The 16,668-nt window shown below is 41.9% G+C and overlaps 1 protein-coding gene and 1 pseudogene across 7 annotated transcripts in view; both read left to right on the top strand.

The window, feature by feature from the left end:
- The window catches only part of LOC123282347 (liprin-alpha-1-like), an 80,880-nt gene extending 77,864 nt beyond the window's left edge, over positions 1–3,016 (top strand). For 5 of the 7 annotated variants that reach the window (XM_070487858.1, XM_070487855.1, XM_070487857.1 and 2 more), the window contains 2 exons: positions 656–723; positions 1,638–3,016. In XM_070487858.1, the coding sequence (XP_070343959.1) occupies positions 656–714 (59 nt within the window). In that variant the 3' untranslated portion in view covers positions 715–723; positions 1,638–3,016. The remainder of the gene's footprint in view (positions 1–655; positions 724–1,637) is intronic. The other 2 variants (XM_070487860.1, XM_070487856.1) reach the window with 1 other exon arrangement.
- A 149-nt stretch (positions 3,017–3,165) lies between these two features.
- Positions 3,166–14,028, top strand: LOC106825174 (olfactory receptor 5AN1-like; annotated as a pseudogene).
- The last annotated feature ends 2,640 nt before the right edge of the window (positions 14,029–16,668 follow it).

Genomic DNA, 16,668 nt, shown 5'->3' with positions numbered 1-16,668 from the left:
TGTGTTTCTCGACAGGAACAAGGCATCAGTGGTACACATCACTTCCGGCAGAAACTGAGACTGGGTTTTAGTGTTCTTAGATGAGTCATTGTCCTCTACCCACCCCCTCCAGCCAGGCCCTGGGGAGGAGTGCCCTGGACGCTCCCTCAGACGGTCGTGGAGGGCAGGTGGCCCGAGGGCGCGTCTCCCATCAGGCCAGGCCTGCGTTTGACTCCGGTCACCTGCACCCCGTGGTGTCTAGCGCTGCCCCGGGTTATCTACCTCACACCGGCCTTGGGGATATCACGTTTAGGCCCTGAAGAAAAGTCTAGTTGCTCTGCAAATCTAGAGAGTTTCAGGAGAAACAAAGTTACCAGCTGAAGTAGTTGTCACTTACACAGAGGACATCACGAAGTCTGTATCATCTGACGCGTCCTTGCTGTCGTGAGATTAGCTGCCAGTGGCTCCCAGGGCTGCTGGGGGCTGAAGAGAACCCCCTCCTGGCGACACTTAGGTTCTCTTTCCCTGGCTCGTCCGCTCCCATCTAGAAGTTTCCCTGGGAGCCCTCAGTAGGTGCTGTTGTAGGTGTGCAGATGTGTGTGTACGTGTGCCCGTGTGACGTCTGAAGACTAACCGCACGCTGTGTTTGCACGCTTCCTCCCCGGTGTCGGAGCAGGCAGCGTGTCGGGAGCGCAGAGGCTGGACGCCGCCACGGTCAGGACTTACTCCTGCTGAAGCCCCGAGGTGAGTAGAGGGCTCCGCGTGCCCGGAGGCCGCAGAGGCGGCCGGGTGACCGCACGGGGACGCTGCCTGGCCCGGAGAGCCCGTTTCCGTTCCTCCAGGCCTTTAGGAACACGCACGCAAGCCCGGCTGCACCCATTACGTGGTTCTGGTGTTCTGTATGCTCACAGTTGGTCACAGAGGGGTTCGTGTATCCTCATTTGTTAAGGAAAAAAGTGTATTTGCATTTTTTCCTTAAAACTGAAAGTGCTGGACTCTTTTCAGTATCTGCTAATGTCTTTTGGGGGTGGGGAGGCAGGAGAGCAGCGCGTGGCAGGAGCTCACCGGCTCAGCTCTTGGCTGGCGGCCACCCGTGGTTGAGAGCGCCCGGCACGGCGGCTCTCCGCCTTGACCCTGGCATCCGCGCTGATGTCGCTCCCACGTCAGCGGCGCCCGCTGGCTTTCTTAGAAATACACGTTCTTGAATGAGCCGCACCCCGCACGGCCAGGTTTCCTGGGGCCACGCTGTCGTGAACCCTGAGGGCCTCGCGGGTGGTTTTAAACACACAGCTGCGTTGCCATCTCAGGGGTGCAGTTACGAGCAGCCCGCTCGCGCTGAAGGGGTGACGTGGGGCTGGGAGCCCAGCCCCTGCTCGTGGCGCCAGGGCCGGGGGCTCTGTTCCGCTCTCCACTTTTCACGTCTCCGCCAGAAGGTTTGATTGGTTTCCTAATCTTTTTAATTGGTAACTTTTAGACATACGCCAAAAGGAAGTCAGCAAGGAATTTTCTCATTGATACGCGTACTCCTTGACGTTTCATCTCAGTTCTCAAGCAGCTACAGCGCAAGGGGCAGGGAGGCAGGGCTGGGCCTCAGGACACAGGTGTGCGCCGGGCGGCCCGTCCTAAGGCTGATTGTCCTGTTTGTGCTTCCTTTCCAGTTTACCCACACTACTTCTACAGATGACCGCGCAGCGCTCGGGACCCGGCGAAGACGGCCTTTCAGAATTCAGTGGATCTGCAATCTGTTGATACTTGTTATATGGACCCTAAGATATTTTATTACAGAGTTTTTAATTAGTGAAAAATTCACGAATACCATAGAGAAAATATTTTAGAATTTAATGTTTCTTATATTTATGTAAACATATGACTTCATTTATATAGTTAGTTACTTTTTCATGTATATCCAGGCTATAAATATCCTTTCAAATCGATTCTGTTCTTCTATCTAATTTTAGTCTTTCAAACGAATGTACTGTAATGCTTGTATGTATAAATCCTATGAAAAGATACAGGGCTTTTGTAAATTATGCATTTATTGTAATTATCATTAATTTTTTAATAATAATCGGCCAGAGAGAAGAGGCTTTTACTGCATTTTCATTTGTAAGATCATCATGACATGGTGCGCGTTATCCTGACAAATGTAACCAGCTCTACAACAATCATTTTGAAACAAGCAGACTTAATTTCAAGCAATTGCGTTTTAATGACAGACCTTACTCTACTTTTTCTAGCAAGAAATGCTTTATTCTACAGTGTGAACAGACTGAAAGTACCTGGTGTTAAATATGAGCTTCTGATAAAATTTGGGCTGAAGGGGCGTCAGAACTGTGAGCATCTCTGGTGGCTCTCAGTAGCTTGCAGAGCTCGTCTCTGGGGACCCGCACGGCTTGTCCTCAGCGCCCGGCACGAGCCCCAGCCGGGAGCACTTCTCTTGGCCGCAGGAAGGGCTGGGGGGCTCTCCCGGCTCTGCCCCGACGTGTGGACGCGGGCCCCCACCCCGCTGCTCTTTGAGGACCAAGCAGGAAGCACCGCGCTCCGCAGGGACGCCGGTGCTGGAAGAGGAAGGCGCGGGCTCCCAGAAACCAGGAAACCATGCAGTGCGACTCTACTAAAGGCCTTATTTTTTCTTATGTAAATCATCTTTTTACATTTGTTTGTAAACATGTTGAAAGGAGGGACCTAGTGGTACATTTTTAGCTTTTGACGATATAGCCATTTTGGACTGTCTAAGTAGCAGATGTAACTTTTCCTTTTTAAATGGCACATTAAAGAGCCAGCAGGAAATGTGTTCCGACCACGGTTCGTTATTTATTATACAGCTCATTTTGTCGGTGGACGGTTTACATTCGGTTTCTGCTTTTAACTTCCTTGTACGATTCGTTGTTACATTCTGTTTTCTGTTAATCTTGTGTGAACTTCCTGATTATGTAACAAAGTATGTACAGTCTCCTTTTGAACTATTTTTATCACAGTATTATTTATTGCTTTCTTTCAATAAAGTACTGAGGCGTTTTCCACTGCCAATAAAGGATACTGAGAATAAGCTGTCATTCTGTGACAAATCGGCCGCAGCTGGCTCATCTCCGGCTCCAGGCTGATTCAGTGGCGGCAGCGTCGTCGAGTGGACTTTCTTGGGTGGAAATCAGTTGACAATGAAAAAGCTGGGGATGGAAGCACAGGATGGGGGCATCTCCGCCAGGAAGCCCAGGGGCTTCCCGCCTTGGCCCCCGAGGCCCAGACTCTCTCTCGCTGAGACCTGGGGGACCAGGCCCGGGCAGCCTGGCGCTCAGAGGCACCGCAGACCACAGGGAGGTGCGGAGGCGCGTCAGTCCATGCGCGCACTGGGGCCCTGCTCTCCTGCTGCTCCCGCCCTGGGCTGTGTCCTTCCGGTTCCCAGGGAGCCTGGTCTCGGAGCGCTCAGACGGAGTCCTGAGTCATGAAGCAGTCCGGCACAAGAGGGCAGGGACGCGCCGACGGGCCCGGGCAGGCAGGCAGGATGCGCCCGGCTGCAGGGCGGCAAGGCGCGGCGCTCGTGGCTGGCAGCGCCAGGCGCAGGGCACCCGATGCCTCAGCCCCTACGTGCTGTCGCCCGCCCTCCCCCCACCGCAGTATTGTCATCAGGTCTGGGGGTGCACGATGCCCAGGCCGACCCCATGCCTCGTGCTGTGTTGGGTGGGCGCTGCTGACTGTCACCTCGGTTTTCCTTTTCCCATTCTGCTGTCCTTCCAGGGCTGACGGCAGCCTCTCCTGAGTGACGTGTTTTCTTTATTCGGGTGAATAGATTCCAGCTGGTGTCCGTCAGGGCACAGCGATCCGGTGGTTTGGTGTTCTCTTGAGAGCCTGTGCTGGCTGGTTTTCCAGTTTTGTTGGGGGCAGCCTTTTCTCGGCATTTCCTTGTTCTTGGGTTCACTTAAGCATGAGACTCAAAACCACATAGCGCTTCCCTGCTTTTTCACCCACCAGTCCGTTTGCCTGACCAAAGCCAGGCAAGCCTTGGGTAGCCTGAAGCTTCTGGAAGCAGACCAGGTCATCATTGACTCTTTAAGTTGCAGGTGTTTGATTAAAACTTCATTCGGTGGTTCCGTTTATGCCTTTAACAAAAGGTCAGCTCAGAACGACCCAGAGAGCACAGGCGGTGTTGCAGTAGCTCTGCTGTGCTAGGCGCACTCTCAGCCGCGCCTCCCGGGTCTGCTCGCCCCACGCGCAGTGTCCCAGGGCTTACCCGCAGTCGGCGGGGATGGGTCATTCACAGGCCAGGTGTGGCCACACCGAAGACTCTCTGGACCCTTCCCACCGCTAGAACTCTGTCGAGCCTCCTTTAGCCTCATAATTGCTGCCCTTAAGTTTCTCTTTTCAAGTCTCACATCACACACTTTAAGGTAATTGTGGGTTTGGGGTTTTCTTTGCTCTTTTGCTGGCTAAGTCCTGTGCTCATGGGGATGGGCTCCCCAGGGTCTGGGGAGGAGCGCGTCTCCCCTGTATCTCCGGCAGGTGGATAGCGAGGTGGGCGTCCGGGTGCTGTGGCTGCTGTCCTAACCACCCACATGTCATCGAGTGCATTCCCAAATAGCTCAGAGGCTTCTGTTTCTGACATTTCCTTAGCTTAACTCCTCGGTGAGGAGGAAGTAGCCAGTGGTTTTGCCACCGCGTGTCCTTGACTCAGTGGGGCACCTTTTGGAGTCCTGTTGTTTGAGGCCAGCACTGCGTGCGCCCCCTCCACCTGGCACACACCGAGGGCACACCCAGTGCAGGGAGGAGCAGGGCCGGTTCCTTCGGGAGGCTGGCGTGGAGGATCCATCCTTCGCCTCTTCCCGCTTTCAGTGCTTGTTGGCCTCCTGGGCTGTGAGCCGGGTCTCCCGTCTCTGCCTCTGTCTTCACGTGGCCCCACCCTGTGTCTTATCTTCTGTCTCTTACGAGGACACTTGTCACTGGCCCACCTAGGTCATCCGGGATGGTCTCACCTCAAGACGCTTCACTTAGTTACACCTACAAAGACCTCTTTCCCAAATAAACTCATGTTCACAGGATCCTGCGATTTGTGCACAGACACATCCTTGTGGGGCCCCCGTTCAACCCATTCCACCTTTCGACATTCTGGAGAAGAGCTGCTCTGCCCAGGAGGTACCCGGATGGATAGACCTGGCCCTACCCCACCCCCCAGTGGGAACATGGTGAGCCAAGAGAGGGAGCCGTGACGCCCGGGCTCCTCCATAACACGTGCTTAAATGTGGCCTCTCGATTCCTCCAGTGTGGACTTTGCCTCTTGGCATCTCCTTCTGGGGGATGAGAATTTCAGCTTTCCCGCACCTCCCTTTCTCCTCCCCAGCTCCCAGCAGAGCTGAATCCGTGTTGGCTGTTGCCGTGAGGAAGGCTGTAGGTGTTATTCATTGCTGGGCCAAGTGGGTTACTGTGATTACAACGGAGGGCACGTGTTGTGTGCCCAGTATTTACAGATGAAATGACCGTGTCTGGGATTTGCTTGACAATAATCTTGGCGGAGGGGTAGGTCAGGATATGGGTCAAACCAAATTGACCGTGTGCGTCGATAGTTGTTGAAGGTGGGTAACGGATTCATGAGGGTTTATCATAGTATTCTCTTTTTGCATTTGTGTGACATTTTCTGTAATACAAATATTTTAATAGTTATTTTAGGGAGACCCTCTGTGTTTTAAACCCTCAGTCTTTAGATGTCTGGAAAAATTGCTTCTTGGTCCTCACTTTGGAATGTAATTTACCCAAGTTTTGAACATTAACTGCAGCCCACCCATTTTACACCACAACTCAGCATGCACGCACTACGTTTCATCCATTCTATCGTGACTCCTTTGTGACATTTTGGTGTCTGTGAAGTCAGGATGTGTCTTACAAACGATGGCATTTATATATTAAATATATAATTATATATTAAATATATAAATATTGTATATTTAAGAGGATCCCCAGTTGTGGGCATCTCTCTGGCTGTGAGTGGACAGCCAGTTTCATGGCTTAAATCACCCATCTTGGAGTTCAATGGGGACCACCTGGAAAATTCCTTTGGATAAGAAGTAAGCAATTTCAATCTGTGGCAAGAACCCTGTCTTCCTAAGGGATCTGTGTCAAAATGACAGGGCTAGATTTATAGAAAAAAAGTGGCTTTGCTATTTCGGTAGCCATGTGACATTTCTAGTAGGACCTTTGTGAAGCAAGATTCATGGTCCTCAGTCTCTTTCACTCTTCAATTCTTCCCTCTGTCTCTCTTCTATACCCTCCACTCAGGGCTCTTCCTGGAGTTCTCTTTCTCCTTACCCGAATTCTCTGGACTTCAGTGAAAAGAATGACTTCTACATCAAGATGTCTGTGGTGAGAGGTGGATGTTGAGTTCTAGTTCTCAGTTTCTTAAGTATGATTTTGAGTTCTGTTAGTTGCTGTTTTTCATCTGTAACTTGGGGATGATAGGATCATCTAGAATCCAATGAGACAATGTCTATAAAGCCTAACTCATTGTAAAAGTTAATAATTGAACACTAAATCAAAAGTGTCAATTTGCTGAATTTCAAGGGTATTAGCTGAGATAAAGCATACTTACATATGTTTCCCAACTTTATCCAGTCCATGAATATTTTTAATTAATTTTCCCTGTGTATTCTGCTTTTATATAATAAATAATTAATTTGATTTTCATTTCAGTACATAGCTTTGATTCAGAACAGCCAAGCTGGTCATTTCATAGCAATATGTCAAAGTACTCATGTACAATTCTATTGGTCTTTTGAAATACTTTAAAGACCTGTCCATTGTCATCTTTGAAGACTATAGGGATCTGGAGACACTAAGGTGGGTGACACAGATGTCAGAGATACCCCACTCCAAGCACAGGTAGTGTTGATCTAACTGTTCCTTTTACCCTTCTTTTACTACATTGTTCTTCTTCATTCAGCAACATTCCCGGCTTTCTTAACCTGATTTTGTACCCTGCACAAACTTGTATCCTTAGTAGGTCAGATTTAGAAAGTGATTGATTAGCTGTATCCCCACAGTAATATCTCCAACCAAAATTTACTTCAGTAAGCTTTTCTTTTACAAACTGTCTTGGGAGATGGTGAACACATGCAAAAAGTTAATCAGAGAGAGTGAGTATATTCATATTTTTTTCTTTTCCTGTAGCTTATCAAATGTTTACAAAATAAATTTTTAGGATGAATTTTCTCACAAATAAGTAAAACAATCCTCAACTCCTTACTTTTTTTATGGGAATGATGAGTTACATAGAATACATTTAGTTATGACTGCCTTGTTACCTGAATGTAAGAAGAAAGTGAAGAATTTTAGTGGAATTGACTCATGAAAAGCTTGATGTATTTTCACTGATTCTATCAATTATGTTGTTGTTTCAGGGATGTTGTGCATGAGAGTTTGCATTTTCAAAATATTTTCATTGAATGTAATTCATCTTGGATATAATGTCTGATAAATTATATTGACAGCACTGTATTCCAAGAGTAAAGAGAAAGATTTCAACATTCATAAAACCATAATTGAAATGAAACAAAAAAAGGTATTATTAGTTTCACCTCCAAAACTGGGTGAAAGAACCATTCACTAACATATTCAACATATATTTGTTGAGTTATGTAAATATTAGTATGTGAGATGTTAATCATTAAATAAGAAAACATCTCCACTAGTCTATGTTTTACATATAATGAGTATCATCAGCTCATGAGGAACTGGTGGTGGAAGAAGGTAAAAATTGGCATCACGAGTTTACAATCCACCTGAATGGGAGACAGTGGAAAAATACAAGATAGAAATAAATACAATCATTTATTAACAATATTCTTGAGTCTAAGCTTAACGGCCATTTAATTTAGGAAATGATTTTATGAAGAGCTCCTTGATACTTCAGTATTCTGCCTTATTTTTCTTTCACAGAGAGGGATGATAATTGCCAACATTTATTGAGTCCTTACTGTTTTAAGCCCTTTGTGTCATTCAATTCCTGCAGCAACCATATGACGTGGTATATTAGCCCCATCTATAGACGCTTCAACTGAAGCACAGAGAGTTTAATAACTTTCTAAGGGTTACACAGCCACTAAATAAATGTCAAGATAGTCTGAAAGTCTATTCTTTCTGTCATTGTCCCTCTTTCATTCTCTCTCCACCGTCTTCCTTCTCCCTTTCCCTCCCCCTCTTTCCCTCTCTCTGGGCTATTAAGGATTTCTATATCTTAATAACTTTTGTATAAAGAATAAAATCAAAATCATACCACTTATTACTTATGGCAATTATAATTGGTTCATGTGAGTGTGTATGTGTGTGTGAGAGAGAGAGAGAGAGTGAGAGAGAGACAGAGAAAGAAAAGGAGAGAGAGAGAGAGATTGATTATATAAAGTAATTTTTTTCCTCCAGAAAGGTAAACTACTTTGTGCTAACATCAATAGTGTATGTGAGTGCCCGTCCCTTATTGACTTATGTTTTTTATATTAAAGGCATTGCCACATTGGCTTTTTTATATTTTGTGACTATGTTTCCCAGTTTATCAATTGTATTTCAGAAGCGTTTTATATAAATGGAGTTTTCAGCCATAACCAAACTTAAATTGTTGTATTACTCTCTTCTCATATAGTTCCTGGCTTGGTGTTATATTTCAGAAATTTCTTTCCCATTCCAAGATTATATAAATGCATATGTATTTATTCCTCTAATGCCTTTTACTTATAGTGAGCCAGGTCGCATAGACCATTTCAGGCAGAGTTTCTATCAATTTAAAATACTACCTTTATCACATATGAAATTCTTACCAGTATTTACATTTATTTCTTAAATACTATTTGGTCTTTTGACACGTCTATTTTTACAGGAATAGTGAATTATCAATGTTTATAACACTTTTTAATGTCTGAAAGTCCAAGTCCTTTCTGATTATTAATCTTTTCAAAATTTTCTTGGCCATTATCATTGATTTACTCTTTCATCTCAAGGATGGCCAGTTTGGGTATGGAACATAGCCAATAGGTGTTCTCTGTTATGAATCTGTTAGTGAGCTCTAACATGCTGACTGTATCAAAAATAGATGAAATATACTGATGTATTTTGGAAGTGAAATAGTTATTTTGACTCCTTCTTGACATCAAGTCTCATCGTAGCTTCATGCTGGTTACCAATGAACCAAGTGTACACGAACTGAAGCAAACTAAACAGAAAATCATTTCTGTGGTTTGTGTCTTTATGGCTCCAGGTGGTTTGACTTTCCTCGATACTAGGTCTGAATTAACACCTGCCCAGAGGGCATTCCCATTTATGGGTACAGCTACCATTCATGGTTATCTGTAAGCAGTCAATGATAATAATAGCCAACATATTCTGAACAATTAATGTGTACCAGATTGTGTGCTGAGCATAGAAAAGAATTTCCTCATATAAACCTCCCATTACCTCCTAGTTAAGTGGCTTTATCTGTCTTCACTTTGTCATGAGTAAGTCATACCTAGTGTGTTTAAACCACTGGGGCTTCATAGAGTGAGAGGGTATTGGAACTAAAACTCTTTTTTGTCCAGTTTTATTGAAATATAATTGATACATAACCTTGTATAAGTTTAAGGTGTAGAATATAATGATCTGATATATGTATAAACATGTAAAATGATTACCACAATAAGATTAATTAACATCCATCATCTCACATGGTTACAGTATTCTTCCTCGTTATGAGAACTTTTGAGATCTACTCTATTAGCAAAATTCAAATATTCAATATAGCATTGTTAACTATAGCCATTGTTTAGTACATTATATTCCAAAAACTGTTTATCTTATGCTGGAAATTTGTTCCTTTTGACCACCTTCACCGAGTTTCCCCAGTTTCCACACCCTGCCTCTGGGAACCACAAATCTGATCTTTGTTTCTATGAGTTTGGTTTTTTTTAGATTCCACATACAGAGAGATCACACAGTATTGGCCTTTCTCTGTCTGACTGATCTTACTTAACATAATGCCCGAGATTGTTGCAAATGCTGGGATTTCCTTATTTTTATGTTTGAATAATATTCCATTATTATACATATTCTTTATGTTATTTTTACATATTTATATGTGTACATATTTATATTATTTGTACGTATGTAATATGATTTCTTTATCCATTCATCTGTTGATGGACACGCAGATTGTTTCAATGTGCTGGATATTATAAATAATACTGCAATGAGCATGAGGGTGCAGGTATCCTTTGTGAACAGTGATTTCCTTTCCATTGGGTATATACACAGAGATGGAATTGCTAGAATCATTTGGTAGGTTTATTTTTCATTTTTGAGGATTTACATACTGTTTTCCATAGTGACTGTACCAATGAACATTCTCACAACAGTGCATATGGTTCCCTTTTTTCCACATTCTTGCCAGCAGTTGTCACTACTTGTCTTTTTTGATGATAGCCGTTCCAACAAGTGTGAGTTGATACCTTATCATGGTTTTGATTTGCAATTCCCTGATGATTAGTGACGTTGAGCACATTTTCACAAACCTGTTGGCATTTTGGATGTCTTCTTTGAGAAAATATCTACTCAGGTTATACAGAAAAATTTGAATTGGATTATTTATTTTCTTGCTATTGAGTTGTACGATTTCCTTATATACTTTGGATGTTAACCCCTTATCAGATATGTGATTTGCTAATATTTTCTCTCATTCTATTGCTTATCTTTTCATTTTTCTTATCATTTCTTTTTCTGTGAAGAAGCTTTTTAGTTTGATATAGTCCCTCTTGTTTATTTTCAAGTTTTGCTTGTGCTTTAGGTGTAATATCCAAAAATTGATTGCCAATCTATGTCCAGAAGTTTTTCCCTGTGTTTTATTTAGCAGTTTTATTGTTTACAGGTCTTACATTTAAGTCTTTCATTCATTTCGAGTTTATTTTTGTAAGTGGTGTAAGATCAGGGCATTTTTTTCTTATTTTGCGTGTGACTGTCCAGTATCCCCAACACCATTTATTGAAAAGACTGCGTTTTTTCATTGAGTATTTTAGGCTTTCTTGTCAAATGTTAGTTGACTGTATATGCTTGGTTTTATTTCTGAGCTCTTGATTCTGTTCCATTGGTTTATGTATCTGTTTCTAGGCTAGTACCATATTGTTTTGTTTACTAGGCTGTGTAATATAGTTTGAAATCAGGAAATGTAATACCTCTTTGCCAGCTTTACTTTTCTTTCTTGAGAGTGCTTTGTCTGTACAAAGTCTTTTGTGGCCCCATACAAATTTTAGAATTGTTTGTTCTATTTCTGTGAAAAATGCCACTGCAATCCTGATAGAGATTGCATTGAATCTATCAGTGGCTTTGGGTAGTTTGAACATTTTAACAATTCTTCCAATCCATGAACATGGGATACTTTTCCATTTACTTGTGTCTTTTCAAATTTCTTTTGCCAATGCCTTATATTGTTCAGTGAAGAGAACTTTCACCTTCTTGGTTAAATTTATTCTAAATATTTTATTGTTTTTTTGATACTGTTGTAAATGGGATTGTTTTCTTTATTTGTTTTTCCTACAATTTGCTTATTTTCCTATAATGCTTATTTTGTATCTGACAACTTTATGAAATTCATTACTTAGATCTAACAGTTTTTTGGTGAAGTTTTTAGGATTTTACATCTATAAAATCATGTCGTCTGCAAATAGACACAATTTCAATACTTTGTTTTCCAATTCTGATGCTTTTTATTATTTTTCTTTGACTTGATTGCACTAGCTAGGACCTGTTACTATGTTGAATAGCAATAGTGAGAGTGGTCACCTTTGCCTTCTTCCTAATCTTTAAAAAATGCTTTCAAGCATTCAGCGTTGAGTATGATGTTAGATATCAGCTTGTCATATGTGGGCTTTATTATGTCGAGTTTAGTTCCTTTCATTCTTAGTTTTTTGAGAGTTTTTATCATGAAATGATGCTGTATTTTGTCAAACACTTTTTCTGCATCTATTGAGGATTGTATGATTTTTGTGTATTACATTCTGTTAATGTGACATATCACATTTGTTAATTTGTGTATACTGAACCATCCTTGCATCCTGGGAATGAACGCTACTTGATCATTGTGTGTAATCCTTTTCGTGTGCTGCTGAATTCTATTTGTCAGTACTTTGTTGAGAATTTTTAAATCTATATTCATCAGGGATATTGAACTGTAGTTTTGGGTTTTTGTAGTGTCCTTATCTGGCTTTTCTATTGGTGCTGGCTTTATAAAATGAGTTTGGAAGTGCTTCTACCTCTTCAAGTTTTTGGAACAGTTTGAGGAGGATTGATGTTAATTGTTCTTTAAATCTTTGGTAGAATTCACCACGAAGCCATCTGGTCCTGTGGTTTTCTTCGTTGAGAGGCTTTGATCACTGATTCAATCTTCTTACTTGTTATTAGTCTGTTCAGATTTTCTATTTCTTCCTGATTCAGTTACTCTAAGTTGTATGTTTCTAGTAGTTTATCTATTTCTTCTAGGTTGTTTATTTGTTGAAGAAACCATAGGACAAGAGGGGTCCTCTTCTTTTGGCACCATGCCAGCAGGGGGAGGCACAATGGGGTCAGAGTGTAGCTGCTCCTCTGCTGTTCTAATGTGGTCTTTCTCATTTTATATGGTCCATGGGGGTGTTTCAGCCTCATCCGCATGTTTAGAATTTTCAGTGATGTCTTATCTATGACATCTATATCTAGTTGTTCTAGTGAGGGTGACTGAAGTCAGTAATGACTTATTGTGCAATCTTGATTATGCCATTCACAAAGAAAACTCTAAAGTCTGAACCCTTAACCATAGTATTTTGCTGTTTCCTAAGACACAAAATATCCTAATTTTGAGACAATGTTTGGGGCTAATCGTGATTTGTACTAGCCTCCCTTTGCTATAGTTGTCAGCCAATATTTAAATATCTCTTTTAATTTTCATGAGACCTCGTGAAATAATTGAGAAGCAACAAGCAGGTATTTTTTGACATCTGAGATGAAAAATTGGGGTCGTCCCACCATGACAGTTAAGTATTTCTGCTTCTCCAGTGCTGAATGGAGGGAAAAAATGGAACGTATGAGAATTGTATAATTTCATCTGAATCTTGTCTCTTTTCTGATTTTAGGAGCACTAAGCCTATAATTTAGGGAGGAAATATTATAGATAGCACCCATTTCATCCTCTTGGGATTCTCATGTTTCCCCAGAATCATAGCAGTGATCCTTGTTGTATTCCTGTTGATCTACATTACAACTCTGACACGGAACCTGTGTCTTATCAGCTTAATAGCGATGGATTTCCACCTCAACACACCCATACACTTCTTCCTCAGTAATCTGTCCTTCATAATTGTCTGCTATGTGACCTCCATAGGCCCCAAGATGTTCTCCGACTTCTTCCAAGAGCTGCAAACTGTCACCTTTGTGGGTTGTGTTATTCAGGACTTCGTCTTTTCAACCATGGTACTGAGTGAGTCTTGTATCCTGCCAGCTATGGCTTATGACTGATATGCTATGCTGCCATTTGTAATCCACTTCTCTTTTCATCCATCACGTCACTGACCCTCTGTGCTTGGATTGTGCTGGGGTCCTACATGGATGAACTCTCTGCTTGTATATCTCAATTGTATGCCATGCGTCTTCTTCACTTTTGTGGGGCTGATGTCATCCACCACTTCTTCTGTGACGTGATCCAACTGGTAGTCCTGTCCTGCACTAACACTTTCTTTGTACAACTCATGACTGCTGTATTAGCAATGATCTTTGGGATAATAAATGCCTTAGTTATGCTATCCTATGGCTATATTGTCATCTCCATTACAAAGATCACGTTAGCTAAAGGAAGGCCCATGGCTTTCAACACTTGGGCTTCATTTGACAGCAATGACCATCTTCTATACCTCAAGTATCTTTGTCTATTTCAGTTCCAGCTTTGGCAGTTCCTCCAGGTTTGGCAGATTTGTCTTGGTCTTCTACACTGTAGTGATTCCCATGTTGAATCCCTTGATTTACATCTGAGGACAGAGAAAAGATGCCTTGAAGAGGTAGCAAAAGCAAAGAGAGTATTGCTGAAGTCACAGATTATGAGATTTCTGACCACTTTCTCCTGTCAGAATCACCTTAACTTCCATAATATGCACATAAACGCACTATAACAAAATTCATACTGACTTTGGACAAAGAAGGCGTAATTTAACACAGATAATATGCCAAAATGGGCAAATAACTGACTCGGCATCATGCAAACACAATATCTTTAAGTCCTGGGAGTGCACTACTTCCATCCTACATGAGCAGTGGCCTTGTCATTTATTAATCTCTCTGCAAGTATTTTTGAAACATCAAGGTTTAGAATCTTGTTCCTTTCTGCTTCTGAGATTGAGCCCTGGTCAAGTGCAGGACCTATGACCTTAAAGAAGAGATAACTGAGAGAGGCCCCCAGGAGTGTAGAAACCTTGGCTCCCAAATATTTTTTTTGAGGAAGATTAGCCCTGAGATAACTACTGCCAATCCTCCTCTTTTTGCTGAGGAAGACTGGCCCTGAGGTAACATCCATGCCTATCTTCCTCTGCTTTTTATACGTGGGACGCCTATCACAGCATGGCTTTTGCCAAGCAGTGCCATATCTGCACCCGAGATCTGAACCGGCAAACCAAGGCCACCAAAACGGAACATGCAGGCTTAACCACTGCGCCACCAGGCCAGCCCCTCTCCCAAATATTTTGATGCAGCATAATCCAGGCACGTTTGTGACCCATATTTGTTCTGTGTTTCTGACCAGAATGGGAATGAACAGAGAGAGGAGATGTTCCTTTGGACCAAAACAAAGGGTCACAATTGGCCTGGTTTTGCCTCCTGGAAACACCAGTCTGAGGTAGTTAATGTTTTTCTAAGTCCTCTTTCAATGTCAATCATATAAGAAGTTTTTGTTTACATTCCAGTCTCCACCAGCTGTGGTCTAAGAAAGGAGGAGCTGAACTGAATCATAAAATGAATGGAAGCAAGTATCTGGTCTCTTCAGTGCCACTTATTTATGAGTGTATTTTTTGAATCTAGTGTCCAGTGGGGATTTCTGATGAGAAATGATATTCAAAATCCATGTCACAGCCAATAGCAACTTCTGATACTGTGGGATTCAAACCTCTCTTTCTCTCCAATTAAATCTGGAAAATTTACCCTCGGTTGACATAGCTGATGGGATCACACTACCAAGTCACTTCTGATAGTTCAAGCATCTGAACAGGTTTGTTGTGAGAAGACTTGTGTGAGAGTTCATTGTAATAATAAAGTTACTGAATATTCAATATAGCAGGGAAAAAAATAAATATGGAAATCTAGTATACGTTCTTTCCTATTGTTTATGTTCAACATTTTATGTCCTAGAGATTTATGGTTGTTTGGGGTGGTATAGTGGATGGAGAAGAATAATTTGAATTACTCTAATGCTCATATTTTCCAGGTAACTTCAAGGGTCAGGAAAGGAAATAGATAGTGGGATAGACAGGGCTCTCCACTCTGACCAGTTTCCACTATCTGAAGTAGGATTTAAAGTTGTGGTCCTTATGGTGTGTTTTAAAAACAGAAAAGGACATGCGGCAACAATGACTGAGCAAAATTGCTCAGACTTGAACAAACTAATGTAAAACAAACATCATTATATTTTCATACTATCCTTGGAGATTCATGGGCTTCTTTTTTTTTCTTATTTATTTATGTTTTTATCAAGGTAACATTGATTTATAATATCATGTCAATTTCAGGTGTACATGTTGTATTTTCATTTCTATGTAGACTAAATCGTGTTTACCACCTGAAGACTAATTACCATCTGTCACTATATACTGGTATCCTTTTACTCTTTTCACCTTACCCTCACACCCAGTCCTCTCTAGTAACCACTCATCTAATCCTAATGTCTATGTGTTTGCTTGTTGTTGTTATCATCTTTAATTCTACTTATGAGTGAAATCATATGGTATTTAGTTTTCTCTCTCTGACTTACTTCACTTAGATAATACCCGCAATATCCACCCATATTGTTGCAAATGGCTAGATTCTCATCTTTTTTATGGTTGAGTAGTATTCCATTGTGTACATAGATCACATCTTCTTTATCCATTCATCCATGGATGGGCACTTGGGGTGCTTTGAGATCTTGGCTGTTGTGAATAATGCTGCATGAACATAGGATTGCATAAAATTTTTTAATTATTAACTTCATGTTCTTTGAATAACCAGGAGTGGAATAGCTGAATCATATGGTGTTTCTGTTTTTAAGTTTTTGGCAAATCTCCATACTATTTTCCATAGTGGCTGCACCAGTTTACATTCCTACCAGCAGTGCATGAGTGTTCCCTTTTCTCCACATCCTCTCCAATGCTTGTTATTGCTTGTCTTGTTAATTATAGCCATTCTGAATGGTGTGAGGTGATATCTCATTGTAGTTTTGATTTGAATTTCCCTAATAATTAGAGATGTTGAACACCTTTTCATGTGCCTGTTGTCCATCTGTGTATCTTCTTTGGAAAAATATGTGTTCATATCCTCTGCTCAGTTTTTGATGGGGTTATTCACTATTTTTCCTTTTTAGCTGTATGAATTCTTTATGTGTTTTGGAAATTAACCCATTGTTGTAAATATGATTTGCAAATATTTTCTCCCAGTTGCTGGGTTATTGTTTTTCATTTCTAGATGGTTTCCTTTGCCTTGCAG

Source organism: Equus asinus, chromosome 17 (genome assembly GCF_041296235.1).
Source record: "Equus asinus isolate D_3611 breed Donkey chromosome 17, EquAss-T2T_v2, whole genome shotgun sequence".
Taxonomy (NCBI): Eukaryota; Metazoa; Chordata; class Mammalia; order Perissodactyla; family Equidae; genus Equus; species Equus asinus.
The sequence above is the reverse complement of the archived record's forward strand: the minus strand, read 5'-3'. Positions and strand labels throughout refer to the sequence as shown.